Source organism: Triturus cristatus, chromosome 8 (genome assembly GCF_964204655.1).
Source record: "Triturus cristatus chromosome 8, aTriCri1.1, whole genome shotgun sequence".
NCBI classification, from domain to species: Eukaryota; Metazoa; Chordata; class Amphibia; order Caudata; family Salamandridae; genus Triturus; species Triturus cristatus.
This window is the reverse complement of record NC_140591.1, coordinates 411,048,247-411,064,665: the sequence shown is the minus strand read 5'-3', so window position 1 is coordinate 411,064,665 and position 16,419 is coordinate 411,048,247. Positions and strand designations below refer to the sequence as shown.

Sequence of the window (16,419 nt, the reverse complement as noted above, 5' to 3'; positions counted from 1 at the left end):
AGTAACTTGGTTATCCATTTGAAGTCCAGTGCCCCCTGAGACTCCGTTACAATAGTGGGAAATGACGGTGAGCACGATCAACTCTGTATCCTCTGACTGCTCAAAGACCCAGAGAAAAAGCGAGACACAGAGGTTACATTAAAAAATATTTTAATATGGAATTCGTTGCTTTAATTTTGGTGTAAGACTATTTTTGTGCAGGTAAATGCTGTCACCCATATTTTTCTGAAGAATACTTCTTCCACCTGAATCCTCACCATATGAATTTCCTCCAGGCGCCAGACTGGATCCAGAGAAAGTTTCCCTACAGCAATAGCTCTCCAGTGCCATAGCTTCATGCACTACAGCTGTGATGACATTATTGTACACATGGCCCAACTGCACTGCCATAACGTCCCGTTTTTCCATGCCTCATTGACGAGGTACAGGAGCAATTTTCAGTGTTTCATCAATGAAATTTAACAAACTAACAAAAAATTATGACAAATTTCTCCCCTTCAGGTTTAATGTTTAAACCCTGTTAGAGATGTCATGACATTTTTTTTATTTTGGATCCACACAACATCTGCCTGCGATGTGTCGGATCAAGTCATAACCCCCTCTGCCTGCTCGTCGATGCACCAAAAGGTTATCAGGGTCCATCAGGCCAACCTTTTTTTTACTGAAGCCCTCAGCACCACTAAAAAGTGTTTCCTCTTCCTTATGTCACCAAACAGGGAATGATCACCCAAGGGTTCTTTCACAAAAGATATTTAAAAAAATCAGAGGGAAGAGAAGTCTTCTTCTTCCTCGAGGAAACAGTTCTGCTCCCAGGACTATTTAGAGACTCAATGCTGGTCTCTTCCTCATCAGTAGTGCTTATTCCATTTCTTAAAAAGATGAAGCTACATTATCTGACTCCATCTAACAATCCATCCCAGGTCAAGGCTTTCTGTGGGCCATGTTGAGCCTTTTCAAGATGGCCCCCTACAAATGTCCACTCTCCATGGGATTGGCCTATGTCTGTGGGTTTGACCATTCCAGCTGCTCCGACCCCGATGCTACCCAGCTGCACCCAACCAAGGGTCTGATGTTGACACTGCTTGTGAGGAACCCTCCATCTACCAGGGGTGTAGCCCTTGTACCTTTGGTGCCAATTATGAAATCATTACTGATGCTGCACTCTGAAGGGATGCCAGCACTGCTTCAATCTTCGTAATTAGCAGGCATTATCCAGGGAGAAAAGGAAAGGGTCGATGTGGGTTTTGATATCATCTGGAAGAACACAGATGCCCAGTACTGACTATGGGTGCAGAGAGGAAGATGTTTCAAAAGATGACATCCTCATCTCCCCTTATAGACACCAGCCTGTACTTGTACCTACAAGATTCTTGAGAAGCTTGGCACATCCCCAGAAGAAGGCATCCTTTATCCTTCTGGGCATCCTCCAGAAGAAGTCTGTTCTTTTACCTTTGTGGTACAGACAGAAAGCCGTGGAGGCAATGGAAATGCCCTTGCCCACTGCTGAGACCAAGTCCAACATCCTGACTGAAATTCTGCAACCATTTTCTGCACTTTGAAAACCTTTGGTCCCATTCATTGAGGCTCTTTTGAAGTTACTTCTAGCTGCCTCTCAGAAACCCTTTCCGGACCCAGCAGAACTTTGAGAAATCTAAGGACACCCTAGCCCTGTGTCTTGCAATCTGGAATTTCTGTCTTCACTCACCTCATCTGGTGTTGCATAATTTGTCCAATTTGAACCCTGTTAGTTCCCTATGGCTCTTCCAGACTTTGAGTAGAAAAGACTTACTCTAGGATTCACTTGCTTTTGAAAGGGTTGCTCTGGGCAATTTTAGGTCTCCTCAAAAAACACTCCTTACTGTAGTTCCTTAGGAATCAACCCTCAGCCCCACTTTGTTTAGCTTCTATATGTGGTTCTATTAGCCAAGCTAAACGATTTATACAGCTTTAAGTTTTACGCCTAAGCAGATGATATGCAGATTATTCTGACACTGGATTGGAATGCGGAGGAAACAGCTCTCAGATTTTCGTCTAGTCTCAAAGAAGTATCTATATGGAGGTCGATAGATATGGACCAACAAATCAAAAGTAGTCGTCTTTGGCAGTTCTACATTATGGTCAAGTAACTGGTGGCCGGACATCCTGGGCTATTTTTCTGCACACTTGGACCATGCAACCATCATTTTGATTCCAAACTTTCCAGCAGCGGCTCCTCCGCTATAGCGGAGGATCGTCACCCCACTTCTAAAAAAGGCAGCATATGAAAACTAAAATGATAATAAAACAATTTTGTTATCATTTTATTTTTCACTGACCCAGTCGAGTCTTGGGTGGGGCGGGGCCATCCCAGGTCAGCAGCAGCCAGGGTGGAGGAGTGGTGTGCATTGTAAGTACGCATGTCAGTTTGGCCTGTCGTCTTAGGCTGGCCAAACTGACATGCGCACTTACATTTTTTCAGCCCGAGCTGTGTTGCACAGCCGGGTGGAGAACAGGCATAGACTCCCAGGCCCTAACTGAGCTGCATTTCAGTCCACTCTGACTAATCCTGGCTCTTCTCTCATGCTGGGTAATAGCATGAGAGCAGCGTCTGGATTGGGTTGGGAGTCTGGGAACCTGTGCCCATGGACAGCTGAGAGCAGAGCAGAGGAGCACTGAGGCGCGGTAGCAGAGGATCACCAAGGCGGTGGCAGGCAGCGGAATGTAAGTGTACATTTGTTTTTTTGTTTTTAATTATTTTTCCCCCAGGTGTCCACCCCCGACTTGTGCCCTGTAAGAGCCTCTAACTCCCCACAATTTAAAAAGATAGCCAGCCACACTGAAACTTTAATTTAAAGATCATATTAAGACACTTTTTGTGGCCTGCTTTTGTCTTCTCAGCATCAAACGAAAGATGTTTCATTTTTTTCTTCATCCTGGAAACCATTGACGCAGGCATTGTGTTTTTTAAAACAATTTTATTGCGAGTTTTTTGATTAACAGATCACACAGTTTATCGCAGTATCCCTAGCTACAATGATATATTACAGTATATATGCAATCAACCCATATCTATGGCAGTGATGACCTTCAAAAGTAAATTGATTGTGTAATCGAAACCTTAATCTGTCCCAGCATGGCAAGTTGATAATATGGTAGACGTTGAAGGAACCGAGGAGATAAGTAGAGAAGAAACTACCTTGACACAGGGATTATTAATATCACACTGCTGACACTGTGTGCCTCTGGTTTGATACATTTACTCCTTGTGTGAATAGGTGGAAGTAACTGTGATAAGCCTCCTGTGCACATGAAGAAGGTGTTGTCAGATCTGGTCAGTGATGGAATGAACACCTTCGAACTGATTTTGACGTCAATTCCACTGGCACTTTGACTTGATCCCTGGCAATGGTAGTCACTTTGCAAAAACAACGACTGGATGCTCTTCACAGGTTTCTCAGGCGGTGTCCAAGAGACCCCCACTGGACATGCCCATTGATGGTGAGCGGCTTTTCTCAACAACAGGAACAGGCATTACCAGTAGCATCAGCTCCAGTCTTCTGCATCTTCCACTGCATCTGCCAACTCAAAATATCTCTGACTTCTCCTCCCTTCATCACCAGCTTCTGGTGGAGGAAGGGCTGCCATTTGCCACCAACTGGGACATGATAACGACAGATCGCTGAATGCTCCTGCTAGTCCACATGAGCTGCACACTCCCTTTGCTGTCCTCTTCGCTGAACAGCCCTCTTTCTGTCAGGATGTTCTCTCTGTTGCACACCTCAGTCTTGAAGGCAGAGGTATTTGCGCTGCTCATTAAAGGCACCACTGGAGTAGAGGGGCACAAGGTTTTATTCCCTTGGTTCTCAAAACGGATCGATAATTCATGCTTATACTGGACCTGCGTATCTTAAGCTGCTTAAATTGGCAAATCAAGTTCAAACGTTGCCCTCGAGGACACCCACTTTAATCTTATGATCTCCCTATTCACTGTGTTTACCTCCGATTCATTCTGGGGTCCAAGCACTTTCACTTTGCGTTCTTGCCATTTGGCATGAAGAAAGAGTGTAAACCAGAGTGGTGGCCATGGTTGCAGTTTCGCTCAGGAGATCTTGTATCCCAGTGTTTCTGTACTTGAATGATTGGCTGTTGAAGGCAGGCCTCCTTCACTAGTCTCAAAACATTTTCAGTGCACCATGACCCTCCTGTCTCTTTTTGGCTTTATTATCAATGACCAGAAGTCTCATTTCATACCCATGCCGATGTTAGCCTTCATTGATGCACCGCTAGCCACAACATATAAGGAGGATTTTTCTCATCCCCAGTGGATTGCAGATGTACAGGATATTTCTGGTACAGGTTCCTATCCCAGTTCTGAAAGTACTGTGCCTGTTAGACCTAATTGCCTCATTCATCCCACTCGTCCCGCACTCCAAATGGCGGATGAGGTCCCTTCAGTGGTGATGGAGGCAACAGTGGTTCTAGTATCAGGAGAGCCTTAAATCTCAATTGCAGATTTTTCAACCTCTTCTCCCTGACCTGCATTGGTGACTGTGCCCCTTCAGTCGTCACTCATTCAGCCCATTCACTCTCCCCTGTAGTCACAGGTGCATTGATTACGGATACTTCCTCACTGGATTGTGGTTCCCATGGTGTGGGGCCTTTGGTCCATGTCAGAGCTTTTTACGTTTCTAGCAGGATATTCAGATCCTCCAATCCAAACCTTTGACATTGTGGCTGCACTTGTGCAGATTGAGAGATACCAACCAGAGAACTTCTCCTTACCCATGGAAGTGGCTGCTGTCATTTTCACTGTCAGAAAACCCATACAAAATCTGTTTTTGTGGGCCACTTCTTGATGCAAGTTGGAAGTGGTGAATTCTTTCTATTCTATCCGCTCTGATGTTTTGTGTTTTATGCTATACCTTGCTAAGAAGGCTATTTGGTTGCCTTTTCCATATTACTGTTTTCTCTATATGTTCCTCTTGGTGACACATTTTTGAAAGGGTTAAAATATTTTTCTCCCACACTGTTTATTGTTCTGCAGTGGGAACTGAATCTGGTGTTGACTTTCCCCACGGCCTAATCATTGCACAGTTGTCTGATGCACTCACTGATGTTAAAGACAGTAATTCTGATGACAGTAACTTCAACAAGTAGGGTTGATGAACTTCAAGGTCTTATGGTTTAGACACCTCTCGTTGTGTTCTACAGAGATAAACAGGTACTTAACACCTGCAGTTGCTGAAAGATGTGTCCAACTTTTACATTGGCCTGTCTATCCGTCTGCCATCCTTCTTTCATTCTCCTCTCCCAACTAAGGAGGAGGAGAGTCTGTATAGATTGGCCTCCAGTATATCTTATTAAATCGACTGCACATGTCAGGTCAGAGTGGATGATCAGCTCTTTGTGGGCTTTGCTGCAGCCAAGAAGGGGAAAGTGGTAACCATGCTCACAATCTCATGCTGGGTTGTTCTCTGAATAAAGATGCATTCTGTCTAGTTTTAGTGCCCGCTCAATGAGGGTCATGGTGGCGCCTACTCTCTTACCAGGGACATCCCTGTGACAGATATTTGCAGAGCAGCAACATGGTCTTCGTACATACTATAGATACATACTTTGGCCTCACAGTTGAGGCACCTAGTGATGGAAACTTTGCCAGGGCTGTGTTTCATGACTTCCTTGGTTAATCTGTATTACTTAATCACACCTCCCGGTTTGCTCTGAGATTCATTTAAAAGGTAAGGAATCTACAGGAAGAAGTGGGGGATACTATATCTTCTCGAAAATTCCTCATGACCTTCTCTCCCTCCTGACGAGTTAGTGATGTTGGTAATGACATGCGCAGGTATGCAGATGTCTGCCCGCCTTAATGAGACGCAGAAAGATTCTAGGAACTGATACCACCATGCCAGTCACTGCTATATATACAATGATGCTGTCACCTCAGGAGGATATGAAGTCACTGCTGTAGCTGCACAGTGTCACCTGGCTGCACTGGAGAGATATTGCTGTGGGAAACGTTTTCTGGATCCAGCCTGGCATCTGAAGGACATTTATAAACTGAGGAATCAGTGGGAAGATACAGTATTCACCAGCGGTATCATTACCAAAGGTAAGTAACTGTTTCTTTCTGTTTAAATTGAGCTAGGGCATGCCTTTTGTTTTCTTGCCAGTGCCTCGTCATTCGGTGATAGAGTCCTCAGTGTGTCTCCTCTGGACATTTAGAAAAGCTGCAGTTTATTCGTAGTGATGGTTCGTAATTGGCTAATCAAACGACAAGTGGACCTTGTTGATTACTGCTACAGGTATGTTCTTGGACACTGAATATTATTTATTGTTTTTTAGGCCAAAGGTAAGGAAAGGCAGTGGCTCAGGAATCAAGCTCTCGGGGAGCTGGACGATGCAAAAATCATTGATGGGCTCACTGGCGAAAAAGCAATCTACAAGCGACGAGGAGAGCTGGAGCCAGAGGTGAGTGCATAGAAAATCAAAGTGTTTGCATATTCACCAAGGAATAATCTAAAAAGGGAACATCTTTATCTTTTATTACGAAATTGTCTACTTTTTTTGCAGGGCATGTTAGCAGGAAATAAGGAGATCTTCTTAATAAAGCTGAGTACATCCCCAATACTGGTGGGGCCAAATGGCAGCACATATGTATTTATATAATGCAGGAAGCACATTTATTGAGCAGTCTTCCTGAAAGCTATGTGATTGCTCTATGTACACGTGCACAGTTCTTTCTCCACTACATTCAAGAAATTCATTGTTTTACAAAGAAGTAGGCACTCTCTGGAAAATAGGTGTACTATTTCGGTATTTTGTTGGCTGTTATTGTTCTATAACTCCAAAAAGATTTGTGAGTATATTTTGGGCGTATTTTCAAACGTTTTTAGGTTGATAGGAGTCTTTCAGAGTGAAGTGGATGTGTCATAGTGCTTAAATGTGCTTCACACCTTTAAATGCTGACGCTGCACAAGTCGTTTGGCTTGTGTGGCTCTAAATTCATGAATACAGGTGTAAGTGATATTCTGTGTCACTCCCTTTGTCGAAGGTGGGATTAGCTCTTTCTGTATCCCTGGCTTCTGAAAGAAGGTGGCAGTCATATGACATATTACGGTATTTAAACAAGGTTTGGGTTATACAATACGTCAATCGATGCATTGTATCACGGTCTTCACAGAGTATTGGATGAAGGTGGGATTGATGCATTGTATCATTACATTAGAAGACATTTGGATTGATAAACTGCATCTGTAAAAGGTGGCAGACAGAAAACCCTTCTCTGCTGTTGGACTTGGCCGTTTTTGCAGGGTCATCCCTAAACTTTTTGCCTTCCTCCTGTATTTTTTCTGACCTGTTGTTGGCTGTTTTATGACTCTGGGCACCTTACCACTGCTGATCAGTGCTAAGGTGCATATGCTCTCCCTATGGTAAAATGTTGATGTTCATTGGATTCCATGTTTGGCTTATTTGGTTTACTATCAGCCCCTAGTAAAGTGCACCAGGAGTGCCAGGGCTTGTAAATACAAATGCCGCTGGTGGGCTCGCAGCACTGGTTGTACCACCCACAGAAGCGGCCTAGTAAAATGTATCTAAGGTCTGCCATTGCAGAACCTGCGTGCAGTCTGGTACTGTCATGCTGACTGCGCAAGTGCACCTACTTGCCAGTCCCTGAACCTTCCCTTAACTACATATTAGTCACCCCTATGGTAGGCCCAAGGGCAGGGTGCATTGTAGGCATAAGGTAGGACATACCCTCATGTGTGTGGCATGTCCTAATAGTGAATAACAGCCATTTTCGTTTTTCACTATTGAAGGCTACCTGCTCTCCATAGACCAGAATGGGCTGCTGGAATTATTACACGCTATAATCCCAGCGGACTCAGAGAGCATGGTAGAAAGTCAAGTTTAGTATGCCTGAACTCAGAATAATAAAATACTTCTTTTAGTAAAGTTTATTTTAATATCCTGTGTTTGTAAATACTACTTTTAGAAAGTTAGTATTTACTTGCTTAGCCATTTCAGTCTGCCTATGCTGTGTGTGTGTGTGCTGCCTAGTTTCATTGAGGGGCAGGGCTGGGGAATTCCAGGAGACAGGCTGGCTGCCAGGTGGTGGGTAGAGAGATTACACCAGGATGGGTGGGAGGAGTACACCTTGACTCTGAATAGACCTGTGCTCTGAGAAAGACTGAGAAAGACTTTTATTTCATCTTGTGCTTTAAGAACAATCTCCAAGGGCTTGCTTGTGAACTTGCCCCCTGAACTGCGCCCCAGGAACAGTGGGCGCTACCCCTCCCTGGAAGAAAGGAAGCTGCAACTGGTGATTTGCGAACGCTGACCCCAGAGAACTTGTGTGACCTCATCTCGCTGAGCACCGTGACCTCTGCCCGCCTGTGCTGCTGTGAGCACCATGACGGCCTGCCCTGCCTGGCCTGATCAAAGTGAACAGCTGCCCCCTCGAGCCAGAGCTCGCAACGTAAGGAGAGACTGCCTGCGTCCAAACCCCGAGCCTATGTGGCCCCGAGCCGTGGAGACCACCCTGAGGAGCAACGACCCGCAAGTTCATCCCATCTGGTCGCGGCCGAGAGCGCGCGCGCTGAAATCACCCCTGAGCCGCCCCTCCTGCTTCCCCCCCTCGAGGCGAGCTGTGGAAGTCCCGAGGCACCCCCGCCAAGCACCGTGGTCCTCTGCAAAGTGAAGACTGCACCGCGACGTGGGACGTCTCCCCCCGACTGCTGAGGCCGCCCCGAACTCTCCCTGAAGGATTAAGGTACAGTGCGCCCCGGTACGCCGTGTACCTATGATCGTATGGCCCGTACCATTGAAATCTCCGTAGGCCTGCACACGCCGGAAGCGTGAGTCAAAGTGTGACTCGCACTAAGCTCGTACGGGGCGTACCTACGATTGTACGGCCCGTACCATTGAAATCTCCGTACGCCTGCTAAGCGTGGGGCGCAGGAGGGATCGCACCATCACCGTACGACGCGTACCGAAGCCGGTACGACGCATACCAGCGCCGGTACGGCACGCACAGAAGGCGCTACGGTGCACATTGGCCCCCAAGAAGTGAACTTTGCATCCAAATTGACCATTTTAAGAACTGTGGCCTCCTGAACATTGATAACAAGTAACTGGAATCCTCTGTTAAAGTGAAAGACTGTATTTGAAGCCTGCCTAAAGAGTCTTATATAAAGAGCTTTATTTTCTTACAAAATACAGTCTGGTGTCTCTGTGTGGTGGGTTGGTGGTTATTGTGGGACACCCTAAATGCTTAACCTCATGCCCTCTGGAATCTAGCCTGACTGCTCGCGCCACGTTACCTAGAGGGTGAGCAGGGGTTATTTTTCACGAGTAATCCTTTGCCCTGACTTAGAGGAAAGGGTCCCTGCTTGTCGCAAGTGCATACCTGCGCCAATCAGAGACCCCGGATTCTAACATCTGCCATCTAATCAATTGATTGAAATCCTATTTATATTTGCTAAAAAATTTAAAAAGTGTAATTATGTTTATTACATTAAAAAATAAAACAAACAATAACTATAGATATTGCTATCACTAATAAGCATATATAAATAATGTAATTAATAAAACTTTAATTTGTATTCAGTGTCATTTTAGTTCCCTGCCTCCAGTGATTTCTATGCAATATCATGTGTGGTGCTTGACATACTCCAACACTGTACTGGAGGACATTCTGTGTTGACACTTTTAGGTCTATAGTAACTTCAAAAGTGTGCTTTGTGAATTGCAATGGTCTGATCTGTTATGTGGGTGTGTGTTTTGTATTAGCGTGCCCCTCCCAAGCCATTCCCTAAAGTTTCATGAACCTCAGCCATTTTTGAGTAATTATTCCCCACCGTGGGGGAGATCTCTGCACTGAAATATGGAAGAGGGAGACTTACTGCAGCACTATCTTATATACTACAAAATGCAGTTTGTGAATCCGGGCACTGAATTTGGCAGAACAGATTCCAAGAGGCCTTTCGAAATTAGTGTTGGCATTCATGGTACTGGATTTATGGTTTCAGCCTGACCTGTGTCTTTATGAGTGCAATGCAGTAAACAAGAACGAAGTTTACTTTAACTTTAAAAAAAAATGTTTATTAAGAAGCAAACCCATATTCTTCACCTGCAACCATTGACCGGCGTAGAATCATTTTCTGAAAAAATTGTATAAACCAATAACTACCACTACTCTCCTCACATGCTGGTGTATAGCACATCAAACATTATCAAAAATCTTCCACCAGTGCCAGCTGTTTGCAACCCACAGTGTCCTTTTTAGGTTTCTATGTCGTAAGTGAAATCTGATAAAGATGTGTTTGGATAATTCTCAAAACTTGGAAAAGTGGAGAAATGTAGTTCTCTAAATATGCGATAAACAGGCCCATAGGATGAATGTGTCTTGTTAGCAATAGGGTCATTGGTGACAGTAAATTTTTACTGCTGTACAAAGAGGCTGCTCAGGTAGTTGAGAGAATTTATGACCTGCAGGATGCCTTGGGTCATGTGCTTGTGTAGTGGACCAAAATTAGATTTTAATGTCCAGCTAAAAAAAGGGGTGATTCGTACATAATCAATTAATCTGCCTCTCTTGAATCTGGAATTTCATCTTAATGAATTAACACTCTTCCTGATTGATTGTGATGTTTATAGCACTTGAGATTTTTGGAAGTTTGCTTTGAACCTCGATCCTCTGCTGAATGTATCCAATTATTTCATCAGCAGTGACAAGCAGTGTCTGGAACTGACATGTAACCACTGTGAGGTCCCCCAGTTTTGCGTACTGTCCCACATCCTATTTAATGTATACATTCAGCCTCTCTGTAGCATAAATGGAACTTTTGGGTACAATATCCTTTCCTATACAGAAGACACATAACAGTGCCTTACATTTGACCAGTACTTCTCCAGTTCCCTTTCACAGGCGAGAGATTGCTTATTATGCATTGAGCAATGGGTGTCCTGTAAGTTCCTAAAGCTAAATAGGGACAAGGCTGAGGTGTTGGTCATTGGAGTGGATTCCAACTTCTGGTCTTCTGGGCTCTGGCCAGGGCAATTTGCTTTACCTCCAGTCCTTGTGACCACTGTAAAAAAAACTGTTAGACCAAAAGCTTTCCTTCCTATCCAGAATGTTGAAGGCATGGACCTCAAGCTTTTTCATCTTAAAAACGTTGAAGAAAATGTAACAGTTCTTGCTCCAAGAAAGGTTCGGCCATGTGGTTGGCACATGTGTCCTTTCCCATCTGGGCTATTGTAACACCATCTCCCTGGGTGGGCTTACCTGATTGCTTTATTACCAGATTGCAGAATCTTCAAAATATGGCGGTTAAGGTGGTGAGGGTGCTAGGCAAGTGTGATCATGCCTCTCAGCTGAGACAGGCCCTGAACTGGAGGACCATGAAGAAACAGGATTCTACTCTAAGCTCGCTGTTATATTCACTGAACCTAATATAAAACTGGCCCCATGTTTCTATCAAGCCTAATGACCTCCTATTCCCTACTAAGGCCTCTGCCACTAATTGTGCTATCTCCAAATGGGCAGCTTTGCAAAGAATGATGAGAGCTTATCTCTATGGCTCTATGCTCAACCTTAACAGTTAGGGCTTCTTTCTCATTTGAAGACAATAGGGCCTGGCCTTTGGTTAGCAGTGTCCTTTTGGAGGGCGTGGTTTGGACATCAATGGGCAAAGGCACCTGACTCCGTAGCTCCGTCTTCCCAGGGAGTGAGCATCACAAAAGAACTTATATGTGCTGAGAGAAAAAGATAAACGGGGACACCAGAAGACGTCGGAACTAACAGAGAGACGGCAGCACCGCTTGACTCAACCGAGCAAGCAAAGAAGGAGGAGAAAATCCCAGAAAGAAAAGACCCTGGTCGAAGAAGAGAAAAGGACCAAAGATGGTGGTTGCAAGCTGAACTACCCCCGAAGAGAAAGACCCACACTCAGCCACGCACACGGTGAGCCCTGCAACATACCCGTTCAAGCAAGATCAGTGTGGAGGAAACTTCATGTGATATCGCAGAAGTTACAGCACTGATATACAGACCAGCAAAGTTTCCGTTAAAATATCTGGCGAGAAACCGAAACTAACTTGACCGCTGGGGGCCGCCATTTTGGGGAGAACAAAACAATTATGATGCGATGGGTTCGGAAAGCAACGAAAAGCCTTGCTCAAACGGCGGGTGTGTGAAGAGGTCGCCTCACGTATAGGGGGGTCTGATACCGCAAACCAAAACACTATTGCTTCCCATAGTCCAGTGGTCTTAAATGTGCTGAGAGAGAAAGAAAGAAAATGGGGGCACCAGAAGACGTCAGAACTAGCAGAGAGACGGCAATGCAGCTGGACTCAACCGAGCAAGCAACGAAGGAGGAGAAAATCCCAGAAAGGAAAGACCCGGGTCGGAGAAGAGGAAAGGACCAAAAGATGGTGATCGCAAGCTGAACTACCCTTGATGAGAAAGACCCACACTCAGCCACGCACACGGTAGCTCCGCAACATATTCGTTCAAGTAAGGTCAGTGCAGAGGAAAACTTCACGTGATATCGCAGAAGTGATAGCACTGATATACAGACAAACGAAGTTTCCGTTAAAATATCTGGAGAGAAACCGAAACTGACTTGGCTGCTGGGGACCGCCATTTTGGGGAGAACAAAAACAACTATGATGCGATAGGTTTCGGAAACAGTGTAAAGCCTTGCTTAAAACTGCGGGTGTGAGAGGAGGTCACCTCACGTATAGGGGGGGTCTGATACCGCAAACCGAAACACTATTGCTTCCCAAATGTGCTGAGAAAGAAAGAAAAACGGGGGCACCAGAAGATGCCAGAACTAGCAGAGAGACGGCAGCACCGCTGGACTCAACCGAGCAAGCAACGAAGGAGGAGAAAATCCCAGAAAGGAAAGACCCAGGTCGGAAAAGAGAAAAGGACCAAAGATGGTGATCGCAAGCTGATCTACCCCCGATGAGAAAGACCCACACTCAGCCACGCACACGGTGAGCTCCGCAACATATTCGTTCAAGTAAGGTCAGTGCAGAGGAAAACTTCACGTGATATCGTAGAAGTGACAGCACTGATATACAGACAAACAAAGCTTCCGTTAAAATATCTGGCGGGAAACCGAATCTGACTTGGCTGCTGGGTGCCGCCATTTTGGGGAGAACAAAAACAATTATGATGCGATAGGTTTCGGAAAACAACGTTAGTCTTGCTCAAACGGCGGGTATGAGAATAGGATAAGGGGGTCTGATATTGCAAACCGGAGCACTACTGCTTCCCATAGTCCAGTGGAAGATCAGGGGGCACGCCTAATACTCCAGCGCCACCGGGGTGAAACCGAAACTATCGGCAGGGCACCGCCATCTTAGGGCCGCACTGCAAACAACAACAAAGCCATGCAGGAGACAACGCGCTCAACCAGCACATCGCATGGGGAGCGACGATATTCTAACTCGGAAAGGAGGGTGCAAACCAACGCTCCCAAGCCACGCGCAGCTTTGACTCTCTGGGAAACATAGCCGCATAGCCGAATAGCCAGACCCGCTCCGCAACTTGCCACTCGCACCAGACAACAGTGCGACCGATGACATATAACAACACCAACTAAAGCTCAAGTTAACAACGATAGGGAACGCAGCCCAAGAGGGACCGGGAGAGACCCAGAACGCAACCCAAGAGGGCCAAGACACCAATGGACAAAATGATGCCAATTACAGGGGAACGTACACAAAAGAATAATTGAAAGAAGACCAAACTCAGCGGGATGCACAACGGGGAATAGCTAGCTCAACAGTAAAACCAAAATACGCTATTCAATCCAGAGCAGCGAAGTCAGGCCCATAACTGACATACTGTCTACATACATAGACCAACTGGTCATATCCGCCACTCATAACACAACAACAACTTACGACTCTAAGACAGAGATCCGAGGAATCTGAAGTCAATTATCAACAAAGTAGACACATAAGAAACTCAATCATAGAGCAGAAGTCTAGAAGTAGGCTCACCCTACAACAGGAGAAGAGGGGTCGAGCTGCGATGGCTGGTAACGATGGGAAGCTCACACAACAAGCAAAAAAAAATAAGAGTGAAAATCTGGAATCCCCTATCAAACAAAGACCAGACATTAACAGCACGCTGGGCATGATCCTAAAAAAACTGGCGATGTACACGATCTAGCGAAATCGACCAAGCAAACCACGGATGCCATACAGCTGGAATTGGCTGCAGTTAGAGCAGGCATACATGCAGCAAATAACAGACTAGCGGATGTAGAACAGAGAGTAAGTGATGTGGAAGACAGAGAAAAAAAATCCAACAAGGCTCTGCAGGAACTCTCAGAAACAACAGCAATACTTCTAAAACAAACCGCTGAGATGGATGGTCGAAATAGAAGAGGGAACATCAGGATTCTAGGAATCGCCGAAGGAGAAGAAGAAAAAAACGGTTCATGCATGGCCTTCCTACAAGATTTGATCCCTAAACTCACCAGCCTGAAGTTCGATATGCCTCTTGAACTAGACAAAGCCTACAGAGTTCCGGCATATAGACCGACGAATATGGCTGGGCCGCGCCCCATAATATGCAAACCACTGAGACTCCAACATACGGAAGCCATTTTTGCATTGGCCAGAAAAAAAGCAGAATTTGATGTGGAACGGCCAAAAAATAATCCTAACTCAGGACTACTCGAAACACACAGTAGACATAAGAAAACGGTTTCTTATACAAAGGGAAAAACTAACGAAGGAAAACATCCTCTTCTCTTTCATAGGCCCTATGAAATTCAAAATCACAGACGGGGGCAGAGTGCACATCTTCAAAGACCCCAACGATCTATCCAACTATTTACGACACCATCAACACAAGATATGGAGCTATCGCAAGCAAACGCGAACAAGAGAAGAGCCTCACCAGAACTAGGGGAGAGCGTGTGAAGCTATTTTCACCTCATAACCCCGGACACTATCACATATACAACCACCTACCTCACCCTCAATATCTACCTCACTTAAACCATTACTTCTAACCACTCGACTACCTCAAGAACCAATGCCCTGGATCGACCTTCAGAAAAGACTGCGTGCTGGGAGCTGCTTGGCACCTGGAAGGAACAATCACCAAACCCAACATTGCAGACATGCATTTTTAATGTCTTGAAGCGAATTAAGCGAACACTAGATCAATAATATCCTTTTCTTAAAATCAATGTTATGTCACGGACCTCCAGACTAACTAAGAGGCAAATAGAGCAAATAAGATGCAAGTAATTTGGGAGGCAAAGAAGATAAGCACTGTAGAAATAACATCCCAGGGAAGGGGAGAAGGAGCTTTGCTGTCACACGTCCAAAATTCAAGAAGTAGGACGCGGGGGGAGGGAGGGCTCTTGTGGGGGGGGGGGGGTATTTGTTTGTATGTCATGTTAGTTCTAGCACTGTTTGTCAAGCACTCGAATGTAGCTTCTACATCATGTACCCTCTTGTCTCCAAATCTCCCCACCCACAAACGCATGCATATTGTTGAAACGAAAGGAGCACGGGCAAAAGCGAATATATTCACAGAGAGAGACCTGAGTCAAGGACAGAACCCATGAAACACTAAGAACCAACGTGAGCACTATCATATAGAAAGGGGGCAGAGTCCGAACCTCACAACCACAGCTTAGCCTCACATAATGACCCCCATACAAATTAAGGCACCATCTCTCTCATCCAATCGGAAGATTTTGTCCTTGAATGTCAAAGGCCTTAACCACCCAGTCAAAATAAAGAAAGTACTTGACTATTTAGCTAAAACAAAATCGGACGTATTTCTCCTCCAAGAAACCAAGCCATCACAAGATGATGCAGAACGGTTTAGGGCAAGATGGACAGGGCAAATGGCGTGCTCTCAGGCCGTAGGAAAAAAACGTGGAGTGATCACATTAATAAATAGGAACTCCAAGATAAGCATAGAAGACCATAAATCCGATCTAGAGGGAAGAATCCTATTGACACACCTCAAAAGGGGAGACGAAAAATGTCATGTACTTAATATATATGGCCCAAACACGAACAATGCCATCTTCTGGGATAACGTGGCAGAGAGGACGGAAGCGCTCCCACAAAATGAACTAACAGTGCTAGCAGGCGATTTTAATATGTCATTGGACTACACCTTAGACAGACAATCGCATTGCCACACACTACCCCCGGGGGGGCACAAAGTACTTACAAATATATGTACCAAGTACAACCTGAAGGACACCTGGAGACTTCAACACCCGGACACGAGAGATTACACCTTCTATTCAAACCCACACAACTCATATAGCAGAATCGACTACATACTGATCTCTGGCTCACACACACACCTAATAGAGCATACGGACATAGCCACGAGAACAATTTCAGACCATTCCTGTATCAGCCTACTCCTAAACGGCCGCCATA

General features: G+C 45.3%; 1 protein-coding gene across 1 annotated transcript in view; it reads left to right on the top strand.

The window, feature by feature from the left end:
• The window catches only part of VWA8 (von Willebrand factor A domain containing 8), a 1,291,603-nt gene that overhangs the window by 1,233,407 nt on the left and 41,777 nt on the right, over window positions 1-16,419 (top strand). Inside the window, exon 41 of the mRNA XM_085621802.1 lies at window positions 6,325-6,450. Within this exon, the coding sequence (XP_085477928.1) occupies window positions 6,325-6,450 (126 nt within the window). The remainder of the gene's footprint in view (window positions 1-6,324; window positions 6,451-16,419) is intronic.